We start from the raw sequence: 19,612 nt of genomic DNA, 5'->3' as shown, positions 1-19,612 counted from the left end.
GTATACTTTGCTAGATGTGTTCATTAACACTTATCTTCTGGAAAAAAGAAAGAAAAATGCACAGATTACGTAAATGTTGCCCAGTGATGTAGATGCTTTAAAATAAATATTGTGTGCATCGATAAGACAACAAAAATCTAGAAATTATGGTGATGAAGGACAACTTTGGAGATCACGCAGTATGAGCTCTGTCCTAAGGAAGGAGCCACTAATAAATAGCCAGTGAGCCCTTGTTTGATGGTTTCTCACTGCTGGGAAGCCTACTTCTTCAAACAGCAGCTCATTTCATGGGTGGATAAGTCCATTTACTCAGGAGTGCTTCCTCCTAAGAAGCCAAAATATTCTCTGTAAATTCTTCCCATGAGTCTAAGCTCTGTTCCCTGGAGCAACACCAAGCAAATCTGTCTCCACGCAATCATCTATGAATATGAGGCAGCTGATTTCACAGGCCCTTTCGTACACATCTCACATGGCATGACTTCCCTATCTCCTTCACCACCTTGGTACCCTCTTCTCATCCATATCATGATGTCATATCCTGGCTCCCCCCGAGGGTGGTTGGAATGTCCCAGTGTTTTCTGGATTAGTGTGGTCAACAATACTGAGGTTGGTTTAGCAGGAGGCTAGAGAACACATAAAATATGGCTGTTTGTTCACTGATACATTGATATGTTTACTTTTCAGCAAGAGAAGCTATTTTCTGTAACCAGCAAAATATAGGAAATTCAAATAGGAGGAGGAGGAATGCAGATTTCTAGAAAGAGTATGTAAAAACCTGAGAGCAGATGAACTCCAGGAGAGACCTAGTGTGTGTTTGTGAGAGAGCGAAAGAGCGAGCGTGCGCACACACACAGAGTAAATCCTCAGACTGAGGCTTTGTGAGACACACAATCCATGGAAATAGGAAGAGAACTGAGACAACTGATAGAAAGCATGAGGAAAAAGCAGCAAATAGTTCAAGTAAAAAAGCCAGACCACCCTTGTCAGCAATTTTATAAAGGCTAAGCTTTTGCAACTTTGAGAGCGAATGCATATGCTCTACCAGCTGAGGAGGGAAGGGAGAATGAGGAAGCTACCACAAAGGGTGGTTTAAAACATCTTTATTTCCCAGGGTGTTTGGAGCAGAACAGGGACACCACCTTTAGAATCTGCCAAGTATTTTTCCAAGTCACAGCTTGTGATTTACATATCTTTCCATTATAAATAAGCTGCGGCACAGCACCGGAGACACAACAGGGCCTTTCAACTCATCTCTCAACACTAGTGTCAAGTAGAGAACCAGCTTGTCTGTAGGGCAAAACACCAGGTTCTGCGGGGGCTATAGGAGACAGTCAGTCACCTGCAGGGGTAACCCTTTATGAATCCTCTCGATGCTTTTCCCCCACTGCCCAGGGTTGTATGGAGGTTCCATTTAAAAACTGATTACACACCGGGGCTTCTCATGCACTGGAGTGCTTCTGTGTACATCGAGAAACAGATAAACCTCTGTTTCCAAATAGTAAAGATACAAGCCATGCTAAGTTTTCCCCAAACTGTCAAGATAAATTAAGTAGAAATCAGAGGTTTGGATAGATGCAGATGGCTCACTAGCCAGACACAGCGTTACCTACCTCATCTACTTGCCGTTCCAACTTCAACTTGGCTTTGCTCAGGCTGCTGAGTTTCTCCTCCTCTATGTGCAGGTCGTCCAGTGTCTGCTGATGGGCCTCCTGCATGACCTTGGCTGCTCTGGTAAGTTTGCTGATATCCTCATTTAGAGACTCTACTTCCTCTGTCAGGTTCTTGACCTGTGGGACGATGACAGTGACAGTAGCATTAGAGTTTCTACTGGGAGGGTGGGCATCATGCTAAGGGCCATCTTGTGTCTTTTCTGGTACAGTCTCAAGAGGTATCCAAGGTCATAAAGAACCAAAGTTAGCCAAATTCCCAATCTCCTGTTAAAAACTCTAAATTCACTTCTTCTTACACACACACACACACACACACACAGAATGTGTGTTAAGGAATGGGGTAATCTGGTTAAGCAGGTATCAGGATAGCTCATTTGACGGCCAGTTTTCAGTGTGTTGTATTGTTATATAACAAGAACACCACTAAAGGTAGTTTTCTGAGTACTCAGGGGGCACATAGCAATCTTGTCATGTCTCAAATCCTGAGAGTGGCAATGAAAGAAGAGTTCCAGCTGTTAAAATATGCAAAAATGGAAGCTGTCTCTATCAGGCCCACACGCTTTTATGAAAGGGAACCAATGGCACAGGAGTTGCTATTTAATCTGCCAAAATTACAGTGTCATTCCAGAGACCAGTTGTTCATCAGAGGTCGGAAACGGACTCCTCAGCTAGTTTCAATTCATACACAGATGTGCAAGTTAAAATCCTCAAATGAAATGAACGGGATGTCAAAATCCTTAACTGGAATTAACATGACATCCTCAAGGTCGAACTTCAAATTAATCACAGAGCTAGAGGTTCAGACACATCCCAAATCACCTTTCAGTAAACTGCATCACGATCACTCTCCTTCCAGACAAGGATACTCAGAGGCCCAATGAAACTCTTCTGGTCTCTCCACTAGATTTCAGATGTAATAAGACTGAAACAAGTGAAGATGTTTCATTTGGAAAATTAAGTGCGGTCCCATAAGTTCGAATTGGAAATTTGAATCGGGACAGCACACAGGTCATCCGACCCTTCATTTCATGCTGGTTCCGATTGGGCCTGCTGTAAAGCTGCGGGCCACCGTGTTCATTCATTTAGGCTGAGCAAGTCTGATAGTGGAACCTGATGGGGAGTGGGACTGGCCCACTCCAGGCCCCCCTAGCATTATCGAGAAAAGTACCTTGTGCTCCGAAGCACGCTTCTCCTTCTGTGACTTCACCAATATTGTTTCCAGGTCATCGATTTCTTTCTTCAACTCGGAACATTCATCTTCGAGCCTCCGCCCCCTGGCCATCAGCTCAGAATTTATCTCCTCTTCTTCCTCCACTCGCGCAGACAGCACCTTGACTCTGGCCTCCAGCTGGATCTTGGATTTAATCAGTGACTCACACTGCTCTTCAACATTTGCCAGGGTCTCTTGCTCCTGCCATGATGAGGAGAAAATTGTTGCCAACAGCTGGAAATAATTTATCAGCTAGGCGAAAATGCTGCTTAACGCATCGCAAAGAGATAATTGCCTGCCCTGTGACCAGTACTTTCACCTGCCTTCCCTCAGCAGGTGAAATAATATTCCCAGTTCCCTGATCCTATTGTTGAGGAGTGGAGGAGTTGCTTGTGCTTGGAGGTGCTTTTGATCTTTCGGGCCATTCAGTAGATTAGATTACCTCTTCTAAAGCACTTAATAGAATCCTGGTGGCCTAAAGGAGCTAACATGCCTCCAAAAATCAGTGGCGTACTGCTTAATTCACAGCGTCTGGAAGCATCCACATGGGCATAGAGTTTGAGGTTGATACCTGTTCAGAATACAGTCTTTTAAGAAAGCAGTGTTCCCTCGGATACTAGAATATTTATATTATTGTAAGTGCCCTGATGCACTTGTTTTATATATGTGTGTATCTTCCAACAAGTAGAGTTGTATATTTTTTTATTTATAGGCTGAAATTTAGAATTCATAAATTTAACTTGCAGGTTACTAACTAGATTTTACTATTATTTCCAAAGAAAATCTTTTCCTCAATGATTCTGTCAGTGGTAAATTCCACAAGTTATACACCGAGTATAAAACAGTCTTTGTTTTTATCCTTTCAAAAATACTGCCTCTAATTCTCCAGTGAGTGACCCATTGTTCCTGTGTTATGGGTCAAGTAAAAAATGAAAGGGTCAATTGCCTTTTGGCTACAAACATGCTTTATAACTTTGAACCCCTCTAATTTGTCTCTTTTCGAGGCTAAATAAAACCCCTTCCTTGTAAGCCAGTTCTTAATTACAGTAGGTCTCCTTGCAACATAACTTCACATCTAGCTCCATCTTCCATCTCTAGACCTTATCATCCATTCTTTGCAATATGCCACTCGATTTATTTTAATATTTTTTTATTTATTTGAGAGAGAATGCGGAAGTGGGGGGAGGGGCAGAGGGGGAGAGAGAAATAATTCTCAGACTCCCTATTGAGTATGGAGCCAGATACAGGGCTCAATCCCAGGACCCTGAGATTGTGACTTGAGTTGAAATCAAGAGCTGGCTGCTCAATTTACTAAACCAGCCAGGCACGCTCAGTAATTTATTAACTATCTATTTGCCTGGCTTCGGTTGTTTGAAATGTAAAGTGGTAGTCACTCAGGAAAACAGAATGGAGGTTCCCCAAAAAGTTAGAAATAGAACTACCCTATGATCCAGCAATTGCAATACTAAGTATTTACCCAAAGGATACAAAAATATGGATTCAAAAGAGCACCTATACTCTGATGTTTATAGATTTATCAACAATAGCCAAATTATGGAAAGAGCCCAAATGTCCATCAACTGATGATTGGATAAAGAAGATATGGTGTATATAATGGAATATTACTCAGCCATCAAAAGAAATTTTGCTATTTGCAATAACGTAGGTAGAGCTAGAGAGCATAATGCTAAGTGAAATAAGTCAGTCAGAGAAAGACAAATACCATATGATTTCATATGTAGAATTTAGGAAATAGAACAGATGAACATAGGGGAAAGAAAAAAAGAGAAACAAACCATAAGAGACTCTTAACTAGAGAGAACAAATTGAAAGGCTGCTAGAGGGGTGGTGGGTGGGGAATGGGCTAAATGGGTGATGGGTATTAAGGAGAGTATTTGTAATGAGCACTGGGTGTTATACGTAAGTAATGAATCAATTCTATCCTTTAAAAAAAAAAAAGATGTTATTTATTTATTTGAGAGAGAAAGAGTAGGAGGCAGAGGGGGAGGGGGCAGAGAGGGAGGGAGAAGCAGACTCCCCTCTGAACAGGGAGCCCGACATAGGACTCAATCCCAGGACCCTGGGATCATAACATTTAGCCCACTGAGCCACCCAGGCACCCTCAATTCTACTCTGAAACCACTATTACACTATATCTTAACTAGAATTTAAATAAAAATTTGAGGAAAAAAGAGAAGAATAAGGCAAAATTCTAGGCCATTGATTTCTGGCTAACTGTTGAGAATGGCCATCTGCCCAACAAATGGGGCTCAAAGAGGCACAGATGGGGAAGGCATAGAATAGTAAATCTCCAACATCACTGAGGACCAAAAGAAAAAGGATAAATTCAAAACAAACAAAAATGTCAAAGCAGGAAGCATCTATGCAGATCAGAGTAGCTTTCAATGTTTGGGAAATAATGGGAACATTTGATCTTAGTTCACACCAGGTTGACAAGTAGAATGCTTATTTGCTCTATTCCATTCAGCATGTGTACTGGACCTGTCACCATCACTGAAAGAAGAAGACAATCCAATCGACCATCATTGATCCCTTCATTAAACATGACAGCAGGACTTGGGGGCCAGCTGAGCAATGGTGTGGCAGGTTAACAGTAGGAACATCCTCTCCCTGATGGCAGTTATTCTCATGTACTCATAACATTAATTGGAATGGGTTCACTCAGTTCTGCAGTATTTTGAGTAAGTGATGGTTTTATTTATTTATTTTTTTTTTGTTTCTCCTTTACTCCACTTGCCTTTATTTTTATTTATTTATTTATTTATTTATTTTTTTATTTATGATAGTCACAGAGAGAGAGAGAGAGGCAGAGACACAGGCGGAGGGAGAAGCAGGCTCCATGCACTGGGAGCCTGATGTGGGATTCGATCCCGGGTCTCCAGGATCGCGCCCTGGGCCAAAGGCAGGTGCCAAACCGCTGCGCCACCCAGGGATCCCTAAGTGATGGTTTTAAAAGAATCTTTGTTTATTTGATCCCTACTGTGTTCAGCTGTGTTCTTAAAAACAAATAATAATAAAACATATCATGGCTTTGTCAACTTTAAAAATCTCAGTTACAATTTGAACCCATCTCAGCCTTCCTAGGTTTGCTCAGGAACTGGCTTCCATGCGTTTCCCATGCTTCCCACACTGATCCTTTATCATGTATTCCAGGCTTTTACCTACCACCTCCTGCATGAGGTGGGTCCATTTCTATCTTCCAGACCAGCTTAGGTAGTAGCACTGACCACTCTCTCTGTTGACAGGGAGAATGATGAAAACTGGGAGGCCTCTCCCACAAGCTGCACAAAACATGATACTATGAACAGGGATTTTCACAGTATGAATTGAAAGTAGGTTTAGAGTGGGGCCCAAGAATTTGTATTTCTAACAAGTATCTCAGGTGAGGCTGAAATACACTAAAATTCTAGAACCACTGTTATGTTAAATACATATCAGAAATATGGGTTTGGGTGAAATTCTCCTGCAAAATATGGCCTCTTGGAACACATGAATAGTATAGCCCCAAAATAAAAGAATAACTTGGTAAGTCTAAAATTATTAAATTTTCTCTGCTTTCTGTAAGTACAAAAAGCAGGAAAAAGGTGTTTTATAATTGTATTGCATAAATTATATTATAAATTGCATATAATTGTATTGGAACCCAGTATTTTTTAACTTAGCACTGTGCTAAGTGGGGTGGAAAATATAATATCAGTGGGTAAAATCTCATCGCTGCCTTTGGGATGTTTGGGGATAACAGAAATCCTGGTGGTTAGAGAGGAGGAATGTGAAAGGGAGTGAGTAATGGCACATTGGCATCAGATTGGAGATAGAGGCTCAGATGCCAACACCAAGGGTCTGGAGTCTATAATGCACATATTATAGGATCTGAAACTTATTCATCAGGGAAGCAACATGATGTTTGTTTAAGACAATGGTTCTCAATCCTAACTGGGTATCAGAATCACCCATATAGATTATTTGAACCCATTCAGGGCTTGCTTAATCAAAATACCTGACAGTGGGGTCTAGGCATCTTTCTTTTTTATTTTTTAAATGCTTCACCAGTAAGTTTGAGGCAGAGCCAGTGTTGAGAGCTGCTGCTTTAAGAATTGGACTGATTAGTGAGGTTGATTTGGACTGGAGAAGGGGAAATAGAGAGGCCAAAATCAGGAAAACCAACTAGAAGCATACTGCAATAATCCTGAAGATTTCAGTAAAGCTTTTCTCAGGATCTACTAAATCCTGTCTTTTGATTTGCTAATGAATCATAGAAAACTTAAATTAAGTCCCAGAGTTTCTTGGCTCCCATGATAGATTGTGCTGCTTTTATATAGTTAAAACCCGTCTAATGGTTTGTCCCCTTTTCAAAGACATCCTGCCAATGAAATCACTTCACTATAAAACAGGGTGTCTCCTTTAGTGTTCCCATTGTGTTTGGTGAAATTCTATAGTATTTGAGAAGCACATGCCTCATTTTTCTCAAGTGAACACTGCCTGCAAAACAAGGGACTCTAATTAAAAACTTGATTTGAAGAACAAATGGTGGGGCCACTCACAGCCTGCAGCTGAAGAAGCAGGTCATTCTTCTCCCTGATGAAGGAGACCTGTTTTGCTTTCAGTTCTTCCCTCTGAGATTCTGACTTCTCCAAGGCTTTTTGCAGTTGCACACACTCTTGCTTCAGAGCAACTATCTCCTTTCCCATTTCAGCAGATTTAACAAGAGGCTTGATCTTAAAGAAGAGCCTCATCCAGGGCCAGTTCTTCACAGCCATGAAAACTCTTATGTTCCACTGGATCAAAAGAAGTGCGTCCCTAAATCAAGAGGGAAAAAGAAAAACAAGTTAACCCAGATGATATGAGAGTCATTTTCCCAATCCAGATCCTTAAGAAGCATATCTTCTGAGGAGTCATTAAAATATCTCATTAGTCTTCAAGGCACTTCTACATCTGGGCTCTCATTTGATTCTGGCAAAAGCCCTATGAGGGACTTCTTGGGCTAGCAGTATTGTGGGCTAGATGTCCCCAAAATACTCCCACTACAAACATCCTCTCAATGAGAGTGGAGTCTGAAAGAGGGTAAGAAAGAGGGAGCAAAAAAACTTTTAATGAATGTGTGTATAGCTTGGCCACCTTCATGGAAGGTGGGATCCAGTTTTGGTATTGTAATGATTTATATTTTTATATCCACATGGATAAAGAAACAGGCTGAGACTTTCGAAGAACATCATTCTTAATGAAAAGAAAAAATTTTAAATTCACCACTAGCACAAAGTGATGTCAAAGAGAAGTACATCTGATTTGCTCTGGGCTTAGGATAAAGAAAAAATTCTACTCCAGAATTTTTTTTTATCCTAGACCAGTACCATTGGAATGTCTGAGGTTTAAATCATACTATCTGATCAGTGCAGATGTATGTAAGAATTTAGCATAATCATTTTTTATGCTGGTAATAAACACCCTTTGGGCTTTTGGGAAAGGAGAATGCAAAAGTGCACTGAAGAAAATACCCTCAAATCAAGCACTAGAGATTCTCCTAAAGTCTCTTAGTAGATGAGCTTACTCTTCAAAATTACAAAACACCTATAGAAAAAAAAAAAATCAACCATAAGTGAGGGAGGGCAACTATAATAAAAAGTCTGATTATTCCCCCAAGAATTTTAAATAATTGAACAATCTGGTGGAGACCATAAAATAATTGTTAAAAATTCTTAAAGGCATAGAGGAAAGACTTAAAAAAAAAAAAAAACAAGAAATAAATGAGCCTTTATGATAAGAGGGCAGAAAGATTTGAAAGAGGACCAAATAAAATATCTGATACTGGAAAATATAGTCATTTAAATCAAATTCAGTGGAAGAATTGAGAAGCTGATTATACACACTGAAAAAAATTGTGAATTAATAAACCCAAAGCAAGTGGAAGGAAGGAAAGAATAAAGATGAGATCAGAGACTAATAAACTAGAAAGAAAAAACAAAATGAAAAAAGGTAATTACATAGTCTATATAAGTATCTGACATAAGTGATCAAGAAAAAGGAGAGTAGACACAAATAAACAGTACTAGAAATAATAATATTCTAAGAATAATCTAGGATTATGTTTAGAAACATATAGATATGGTAGAAATTAAAAATCATAATCTAGCAAATTGGAAAATTTAAAAGAAATGTACAGTTTTTTAAAGGAACATCTAAACCAATTCAAGAAGAGAAATCTCAATAGACCTATAACTGTTAAATAAATGGAATCAAAATTGAAAAACCCCATCACCGTATCTACTTGGTTTAATAGGCAAATTTACCAACCATTCAAGGAACAGATAATCAAAATAAATTGTTTCATGTTTTGAAAAGAAGAAACATTCTCTACTTGTCTTCTAAGGTTAAAGTCATCTTGATCCAAAGATAGGTAACATAGTAGGAGAAAAAAATTACCAAACTTATTCATGAAGAATGTTGCAAAAATCCTTATAATACTATAACCAAATCCATCAATGTATAAAAAAGGTATTTTAAAAACAATATTCATGAACAATGTTGCAAAAATCCTTATGATAATACTATAACCAAATCCATTAATGTATAAAAAAGGTAAAAGTCTATAGTAAACATCATCTTAAAAGGGAAATGATAGCTTTCCCCAAAATCAGAAATATGACAAAGTTTGGCAGAAGTTTTTGGAAGTCCAAAACACCACAAGTTAGTAATAATCTAGAGCAATGAGATTTTCATACACTTCTGATGATGAGTCAATTGGAAAGCATATTGGCAATATCTCAAGAAGATAAGTTGTGTGTAGGCTAAAATCTAATAATTCATACCCTAGAGAAAAGCTACTGAGAGTGTGGGTCTCACTAGCTGCTACCCACAAACTCTCAGAGCATGAACCAGCATTTTGAGTAACACTGTTCTCAAAAAACTCGTACAGGTGAAGGGGCAGACATTTACAAAAATGATGCTACAGAGCTGTTCCTAATAGCAAAAAGTCGTAAATGAGTTAAATTAACTTGAGCTGGAAAATGGATAAATAAATCATGGTATATTTATACAATGAAATACTATATAGCAGTTAAAATCCATAATCTAGCACTAAATTTATCAATATTAATAAATTGCAAAAGTAGTTCTGAATATAGAGAATGAATTTCAGGATAATATATGCAGAATATTATATAAATGAAGACTCGAAATAGGCAAAAATCATCTTTTAAGGATATCTGCATATCTCCATAGGATTCAGATCAAAGCAGAAATATACAAGGGGCTTCAACTGTATGTTTATTTTTTTGTAATGTTGTGAGCAACTACAGAAAAATATGTTAAAGGTATGAAAACATACCTTTATATGCTTCATACACAAAACATGAACAAAACATGGAATGACAACACAAATTCAGGATCTGGGGAACTAGGTATAGGATCTGGATCAAGGGAGAGATATACAAAGGATGTCAATTTTGCAAATATTTTTAAATTGTGAGCAATTATAGAGAAAATGTTAGGAACTCCTAAACTTTGATGATAAGCTCCATGAGTGCACATTAGAATATTTTCTGTATTTTTTGTTTGAAATACTTTATGGTAATTGTGTAAAGCCATCCTGTGATTTAGAAGGAATGGATAGTAAAGACCTCATTTTACAGATGAAGGAAGAGAACTATATAGAAACTGTAAGACTTTTACCCAAGTTTACACAACTAGTCTTAGAAGCCATGTCTCCCATCCCCAAAATTCCATAAATTCCCATACCATACTGAGCACAATATCAGACACAGAAAATTCTTAGGAGAGGTCTCTCTATTATCTTTGATATCACCATGTAGTGATATTTTTCTTTTTTGGAAAAACAGAAGGATTTAATGATTGTCAATTAAACAAGTTATACCAAGACCTGTAGACTTCTCTCCAGAAGGTTAACTACAACAGTAAAAAAAAAAAAAAAAAAAGTAACAACTGCAGAATCTCTTGCTCACAGTCCCTTTGTTTGGAGATTTTGCTAGCTTACTTTCCATGACTCTCTTAAACAATAGGCAAGACCTACACCTTAGTGTCCAAATGTGTTGATAAATGTCCCCAGTGAACCTGCCTGAAATAAGAGTTATGATTACATATCACCAACAGCCACAATTTCTGACCCAGGGGAAGTTGTAAAGTGGTCGGCACACCTCCCCACTCTGCAGCAAATTTCCCCAGAGCTGGCTGTAGGATGCATGCAAACCTTTCCAGTTCTGCTTCTGTTATGAACTATGAGTCATGCCACCCTCAGAGACCCACACTTCCTTGACTCTAAAGAATCCCTCTAAAGGGAAGCCTGGAAACAATACAAAAAATATCTGAATTACACTTATCCTTACTTGGATAAGGCAAAAAAAAAAAAAAAAAAGCCCTTTATGCTCTGTTTGTGTTCCAGGATTTAATTTTTTTTTTTTTTAAAGATTTATTTTTTTTATTTTTTTATTTTTAAATTTTATTTATTTATGATAGTCATACAGAGAGAAAGAGAGAGAGGCAGAGACACAGGCAGAGGGAGAAGCAGGCTCCATGCGCCGGGAGCCTGATGTGGGATTCGATCCCGGGTCTCCAGGATCGCGCCCTGGGCCAAAGGCAGGCGCCAAACTGCTGCGCCACCCAGGGATCCCCAGGATTTAATTTTTAAGTGAAGTCCCAGCCTAAGCAGGCTAGCAGCTCTTTACCTTGACTTATTATAAGACAATGAGATGAAGTCACACTGATTCAGGCACAGCACTACTCTAGCAGATGAGGTGTAGGGGAGGGATATCCTACCTCTCTTCCAGAATCTTCTGGAACTTGATTCGCATCAATTTGCCCCGTATTCTGGCTTGGAACAATGTAAAGACTTTAGATAGTCTCTCATCTCTCATTGCTTCCAGTTGTTCCAGAAAGCCAGCTTTTAAAAACACCTAAAAGAAATAAGTTAGATGTTAGTTCCACTCATAATGGGTATTCATTAGATGTCTACTGAATGACTGTATGAACAACTGGTGTATTCATTGATTAGTCATCTGTCTTGCTAAGTTTTACTCAATGTGTAAAATGTACATTCTAGAAAGTTTGGTTTTACAAATCTAAAGTTTGCAAAAATATTTTATTTAACCCTGTAGTTATTGCTCCCTATGGACTATTCTCCTCCTTACCCTGTTAATAATGTATAGGTTATTGAGGGAGCCTGGTTGAAGTTTTAAGACAGACCCAGCCAGGCAGTGCTCTGAAGTGCCAGACAGGGGTCTGCAAACTTTTCTGTAAAGGGCCAGAGAGAAAATATTTTGGGACTTTACAGCTCACATAGAATTTTCATAGACCTATAGAATCTTCTTCATCTCCTCTTTTCCTTCATTTACCTCCTCCTCATCCTTTAAAAAAAAAAAAAAAACACCCAACCATTTAAAAACGTCAAACCATTTTTAACTAATGGGCCATATTAAAAATAGGTTGTGGGCCAAACTTAGGCCAAAGTTTGCTGATCTCTTTCCTAGAGAAAGTCACTTTGTCTTAGGCATGAAAGAATCCACATAAACACCTTTTCACGAATTATTAGCAATGGCCAAGATGAGGTGAGTGAGGTGTCAGGCACAAATTTTAAGGAAGCACTCGCTTTCAGGGTTGTATAAGTCAGTACTTACATAACCCTAATAGCGAGTGCCTTCTTAAATTTTGTGCCTTAGGAGGCTCTCTTGCCTCTTGCTAGTCCCAGTCTAGATTAGTAGTATACAGCAAAAATAATTAAGCCCACAAGGAAATTAAGGACGAGTAGTGGCAATCAGCAGAAATAATGACACCAGAAGCAGATTCTCAGGCACTCAAAATGTGGGAGTCAAGTACCATTTTATAGTCATGTCCTATGGAGCTCTTTTTCTGTGAGCTCTTCATCCTAGACCCTCCAATTCTCTAATAATTTGGTCTTTCCATGTCTGTCATTAGGAACCACCTGATGTCGACCATCAAATGAAACCAAATCTATTAGTCAGACATTTCCCATAATATATGGATCATACCAAAATCATCTAAGGCAAAGCCGAATTTAGCCAACCACATCTAAAGAACTTAACTATGGATTAATTTTTTTGGATAGTGAGGTTGACCTTAGCATTTTTAATTACTCATGCAGTCTTCTAGAATTAATTCACTAAACGAGTACTTGCAGACTAATCCGTTCAACAGAGACAAGCAATTTATTCCAGTAAGTTGAATTTACCTTTTTCTAGCCCTGATGTCTCTGCACATATTCTAGCACACTGAGGTTGATTCAATATTTTATAGCTTGGCACAAACTTACTTAGATGAATAATTATAAAAATGTAAATGTAGTCAAGACTGAGGGCTGAAGAAGCATTGAGTTTTCTCTCAAATAGCATTGAAGTTTCCGCTTTTGACTGAGCTCTATTTGTGTTATTTGTGGTCACAAGAACTGTAGAGTGCCTTATCATGGATATTTTAGGATACACACTCTTTCCTCCCACTCTTTTCCAAATGCATTCTTCCTAGTTTTCCGGTTACCTTAGTGATTCCAAAGCGGTACTGGATATGGTCTATCTCCAATGAGCCAAGTAATTCCTCAGCTGCTTTTCTGCTGCTTACAAACCTACTCTTCGGAAAGGCTCTTGGGTTCAGAATGCAGTACCTGATTGAAATAGATAAAGAATAAATCCTGGGGTCAGGGAGGTCACATGATTCAAATAAAGAATAATCTGAACAAATGAGGTAAAGGAGGTACAGACTTGTACCTCTCCTATCAATATGTTCGATTTTCACAAAACTCTGGGCAATAATGAGGATACAAGTAATAATCTCTTACTTTGGCATAATAATTTGTACTTTTCATAGTCCCTTGGAGACAACATCATTTGAGTCTGCTCAATTAGGGAGGGAAGGAGAGATTGGGAGGCAAAGGGAGGGGAAGAGGCAGGCTTATGGATCTCTGTTGTACAGATAAGAAAACTGAAAAGCAGAGACATTAAATGTGTCTTCCAAGATTTCTTCACCCTAACAGTGAGCTAGCACAGAACTAGAAATATACCTCTTAACCTTGAGACAGGTTCCCTTTCTAGCCTACCATACTTGGTTCAAATTTGCTTGATGACCTATAATTTAGACTTTTGGAATTCAGAAAATAGAAAGCAGAAATGCCTCTCCTGCCACACACCCTGCTGGGTTCCTTTCTTTCACAGGCTTGCTAGTAAAGCAAAAGCTTGCTTGGAAGGCAGCTACGATTAAGTACACACAACATTTCAGAAATTCAATTCAGCCTCCATGTCTTTCTTCTGTATATATTTCTTCTATATGTGGGTCTATTATCCGTTAATAGAGATTTAAGGATATTACAGCTACATGGATGTTGGATTTAAGGGGAAGAAATAATGGAACTCTGTCATCATATATCTCACCACCACCAAAACACATCGATCTGTAGTCTGGAGGCCATCAACCAAACAAACAATGCATGCCTAAACACTCAGAAAGAGAGGAAAACAGAATGGGCTACCTTAGGCTCCTCAGATCCTGGGATGTATGTTTACCTTTGTTTAAAATCAGCATATAGCAGTTGGTTCGGAAAACCTTCACAGCATATCCTGATTCCTTCTAAGACACCATTACAGCGGAGCTGCTGCAGAAGCAAGTAGGGATCCAACTCACCTGAAGCAAAAGGATCCTGTTCAGTCTGTGTCCAAAAGAACTATTATCCAAGATCTAGTCCTAATTGCACATCTTGGGATTTAAAAAAGTTTGAATTCGGTGTTCTCTATATAAAGGGTAATAGGAGTTCACTTCACTCCCAGCCTGATGGCACTAACAGTACCCATCCTATCATGTAAGAGTCTCGAAACAGGATTTACCTGAAGTTCCTTTAATACCTAATGAACCCTTTAATTCACAGTTAGTCAAATTTTATAAGCAAATACACCTAGAAGATAAAGAATACATTTTTGCTAGGATTATAAATAGCTGGTTTTACATCCATTCTCTGGCTTAAAACCAGCTAGAGAGGGGAAATATGAACACAAAAGGGAACTGCCATCTCCAGTTAGGAAGGGGAAGAGATTACAAGAAGGAGAATACAAGAAAAGGAGAAGATAAGCACAGCCACAAAATTCTGCTTATTATTTTGCCTTATGAAGGACTTGGTCACATCCCAGCCTACATTCTCTGAAAGAGAGAGAGAGAGAGAGAGAGAAAGAGAAAGAGAGACCACCTATGCTTTATTCTATACCATAAGCGTCCTCCTATCACCTCCTTGTTTATCAGATGAAGTCCTACTAAAGCTGCAGCTGCAATCTCGGAGACAAGCCTTTGAAAAACCTTCCAAGAAGCCACTGTGTCTTGCTTTCAGAAAATCTGCTGGAAGAAGCCAAATAGCACTCCTCCTAAGACAAAGGCCTACAATAGTATTATAAGAAAAATGGAAAGGAGATGAATCTCTGCTTATGTGCAGGGTCACAGAAATAAACTCTAAGCCATATATCCATATTCCTGTACTCCAGTCCCTTTGATAGACAAAGACAGATGACCTGTAAGAAGGGGAACAAGTGGAGCTCTATGACCCCAAAAGATCAAGCATGCTCATTCCCTTTAAGTACATATGAAAAACTGTCTTGATTAGATCATGAAGCTTTTCTTAGGACTTTGTCTTATGACTTAAAAAAAAAAAATCAACTGCTAAAATCAGAGCTGACTCGATGGGAGACAAGTCTAATAGGTAACAGAATTGCTCCAAAATAGAGGCAGCTAATTAGATTTCTTGCCAAATGGAAGCAGTGTCCCTGGATGCATTCAGAAACCCAGCTGATAAGAAACAATGAGGCAAAAACATACAGCGTCGATGAACATGAAGTGTTTGTGTTGCAAAAACCCAAAGTGCAGCATCATTGTTTAGTATCACACTTTCCCAAAATAGGTCACAGACTGTCAAGACCGGGGTCCTAATTACAGGAGGTTAATAAAAATGCAAGATACTACAGAACCTCAGAAATTAGAATCAGCAGCATCTGGCTAGCTATATATTCCAAGGGTGATTAGAGCTCTGAAGACATAAGCATGTATCATATACACAACTTTGAAGGTGACAGTCTCTGACCAAGTTTTATAGAAGCCTGTAATTCCAAAAAGAAGTCTGAGAATCTTCAAACACATGATGTAAGGAAAAGAATCCATGTAGTTAATATCCATAAAAACTTTGTTTTGGCAATTAAGAACAAAAAGTAATTCACCACCCAGCACCATCCATTCATCAAAAAGCATCCAGTATAACAGCCAAGACATGGAAATAAACTAAGTGTTCAGAGATGGAAAAATGGATAAAGAAGATATGTGTACACACACACACACACACACACACACACACACCTACATACATATACACATATACACAATGGAATATTATTCAGCCATAAAAATGGAGAAAGCCCAACCATATGCAACAACATGGATGGACCTTGAGGTCATTATACTAAGTGAAGTAAGTCAGGTAGAGAAATATAAATATTTTATGATCTTGCTTATGTGTGGAATCTAAAAACAAACAAACTGATGGAAAAAGAGATTAGATTTGTGGATTTGCAGTTATCAGAAATAGGAAGTGAAGGAGGGAGGGGAAATCAGGCCAAGGTTGTCACAAGGCACAGACTTCCAGTCATAAGATAAAGAAGTATTAGGGATGCAATGTAAAACACAATGGGTATAGTTAACACTGTTGTATGATATATTTGAAAAGTTAAGCATCAAGGTAGTAAAGCAAAGAGAGTCAATCCTAGGGATGTCTAGGTGGCTCAGCGGTTGAGTGTCTGCCTTGGGCTCAGGGCATCCCAGGGTCCTAGGATCAAATCCCGTATCAGGCTTCCCACGGGAGCCTGCTTCTCCCTCTGCCTGTGTCTCTGACTCTCTCTGTATGTCTCTCATGAAATCTTTAAAAGAAAAAAAAAGAGAGAGAGAGAGAGAGAGGGAGGGAGGGAGAGTCAATCCTAAGAGTTCTTATCACAAGGAAAAATCACATCTCACAATATGAGATGATGGATGTTAATTAAACTTGGTAATTATTTCATGATATATATGTCAAATCATTATGCTGTATACCTTAAATTTATACTGTAGTGCTGTATGCCAATTATATCTCAATAAAACTGGTATGTGTGTGGGGGGGGAGAAACATTAAAAATAAAACCATCTATTCACTGCTCACAAGTACATAACTAAAGAGATGTGTGCTATTAGGGAGAGGGAAGATTAGCATTGGCAAGGAAGGCTAGAAGGAGTTCTTAACAATTAGAAATGGATTTAGGAACTGTCTTCATGGTCGATTTAGATAATTCAGATCAAATAATTTCTTATATGCTGAAATATCTACCTTATTTCCACCATCGATTATCTAATCCCTTTTATTATACTTTGCCCTTGTAGACAATGGCATAGAAACTCATCCAGGTTTTAGCATAAAACTTAAGGAAGAATTTACATGGTAATATCAAGCATTCTAATGTTAACCAATTGAATTGGCCTTGTGAAATCCTTCTGCACATCCACTTGAATCTCAATCCAAAAGCAATCTTGAGGAGGTTCAGAAGACCTCATTTTTAAAGTTACTTTCATTTTTCTACTTGAAATCTACTCTAATATAAAAGGAACTGGTAAATTTTCTTTAAAAAAAAAAATTCAACATAGCATGAATCAAATGTATTTCCTAGTGTGGATTACAAAGAAATCTAGTTCTTACCTGGTATTTTGTTCACATTGGGATTTATGCATCTCACAAAATGAGGTGCTGTTGATTTCAGCTTAGTCATCAATTTATTTAGGTTTTCCTTAAATAGAGACCGTAAGAAACACAAAATCACTTTGCAAATCACTAAAAACACCGATCTACCTAACAATTGTCTCCAAGTCTATCAACTTAATCATAAAGCCAAGATGCATATCAACAATAAAATAATGAATTCAACATTCTTCCCTGCTTACTAAACCATACATTATTTCTTTCCTATGACAAATCTGACAGATACAGTTCTGTTGTGAATCCTATCTACCTGTTTTGAATTTGATAGCAATAATTTATGGCTGGGCAATCAAATGACTTGAACACAAACTGTTTCTCAAGTTTTCTGTATGGAAAGCTTTTCTTAGGTCAGGTTCTTTGGAAGCAGTATCTGACTTGGGTTTGAGTGAGAAGCAGGGGAGGGGAGGGGAAGAAAAAAAGCAATGATATGGATTTGAAGTCGACTGTGATCCCTGCAGGAGCTCTGAGCACAAATGTACCAATTGCACCACAGTTGGTCCCCACCTTGATGCAAGAAAGGAATCAGGGTCTGGAGGAATGAGTAAGGAGATTGCTAAGCTTCCCATTTGGCCAGTGGCAATTCTGGCACCTGTGAGTTGCTATGAGCCAACATTCTCATCAGCTGGAAGATGGCTGACAAAGGGGACCTAAGTGAGACAACAACAGTGTCCACTAAAACCCATTAATATCAACATAAACGCCAACTTCTCCAACTTGGCTAACTTTAGATAGATACTTTTCCCTTATTTGAAGATGTGAAATTTCAAATAAGTAATAACATATGCAGATTGTGAGGCAGTTAATATATGAATAGATGCAATTAAAAATTACTTTATGCAGAGATGCAACCATTTGGAATGAAACTCCTCTCTTGCGCTGCTTTTCCCCAAACTGTAGAGCTAAAAAAAGAAGAAAAAAAGCATTTAAAAAGCTCTCTTTTTGTCACATTACCATACCCTGTTGATGAAAGTATAAATTTGTCAAGTTCTAGAAGCAATATGGCAATATCTACAAAAAGCTTTTAAAAATATTTGTCTCAACACAAATGTCTATTTCTAATGCTCTTCCTTAAGGAAATAGGCAACTGTACAAAGACTTGCTGCAACATTGTTTAGTCAGTGTAAAAAAAAAAAAACTAAACAAAAAATAAAGTTATCAAAGCAAATATCTATCAAGAAGAGATTGACTAGTTAAAGTATGAATGAGTACGTATACAGTGAAACACTGTGGCCTTTTAAAATGATGAGGAGGATCCATATAACTGAGATGGGAAGATCTCTGGGATTTATTTTAAGAGAAAAAGTAGGGTATAAAAGTTTGTGTGTTATGATCCTGAGTGTTTATACGTGTTTCTCAGTGTTAATTATATTTTTAGTGACTATATACATAAAAAACATCAGGAGGAGCATATACCAAAATGTTAGCAATTGCTATCACTCTATGTGGAATGATAGGTAACTTTTATGTTTCTCTTATTTTTCCATATTGTCTGCATTTTTGGCAACTCTCATGCACCACTTTTATAATTTATAAAAAACCATCTATTTCCATTTTCTTGAAGCAAAAGGGTCTATGCTAAGCCAAATTATTTTACAAACATTTTTGTAGTGCTAACTCGCAAAGATGTACAACAACAACCACCGCAAAACTCCCAGGCAATCTGGAAAAACTGGACCAGCTGTCAACACGAAAAGCAAAATATTCTTTGCACCCGAGTAGCACTGGGACAGATGTCCTAGCTCTTAATCACTAACGTCCTGCTGACATGCCCCAGACCCTACAAGTCAATCACTGGACCTCTTACTACTTGAGTTTCTCCACCTATGGAAAGAGAATACTACTACCTTCCATTATTAATTTTTTAAAACAATTATACCTCTGGTTTAAAGTACCTGGATTCCTCAGAAGAAAGTATGGTTATTATGGGTAATTTAATGTTTGGATGAG

At 38.2% G+C, this 19,612-nt stretch overlaps 1 protein-coding gene across 1 annotated transcript in view; it reads right to left on the bottom strand.

The window, feature by feature from the left end:
- The window catches only part of MYH15 (myosin heavy chain 15), a 150,288-nt gene that overhangs the window by 76,478 nt on the left and 54,198 nt on the right, over positions 1 to 19,612 (bottom strand). Inside the window, exons 18-25 of the mRNA XM_041748566.1 lie at positions 18,497 to 18,564; positions 17,606 to 17,693; positions 14,418 to 14,535; positions 13,399 to 13,522; positions 11,668 to 11,804; positions 7,443 to 7,698; positions 2,839 to 3,081; positions 1,611 to 1,787 (exon numbers count right to left, since the gene is read on the bottom strand). Of these exons, the coding sequence (XP_041604500.1) occupies positions 1,611 to 1,787; positions 2,839 to 3,081; positions 7,443 to 7,698; positions 11,668 to 11,804; positions 13,399 to 13,522; positions 14,418 to 14,535; positions 17,606 to 17,693; positions 18,497 to 18,564 (1,211 nt within the window). The remainder of the gene's footprint in view (positions 1 to 1,610; positions 1,788 to 2,838; positions 3,082 to 7,442; positions 7,699 to 11,667; positions 11,805 to 13,398; positions 13,523 to 14,417; positions 14,536 to 17,605; positions 17,694 to 18,496; positions 18,565 to 19,612) is intronic.

This window comes from Vulpes lagopus, chromosome 1 (assembly GCF_018345385.1).
Source record: "Vulpes lagopus strain Blue_001 chromosome 1, ASM1834538v1, whole genome shotgun sequence".
In the NCBI taxonomy this organism is placed as follows: domain Eukaryota; kingdom Metazoa; phylum Chordata; class Mammalia; order Carnivora; family Canidae; genus Vulpes; species Vulpes lagopus.
Note: the sequence above shows the minus strand (reverse complement) of the source record. Positions and strands in the feature narration are given on the sequence as shown.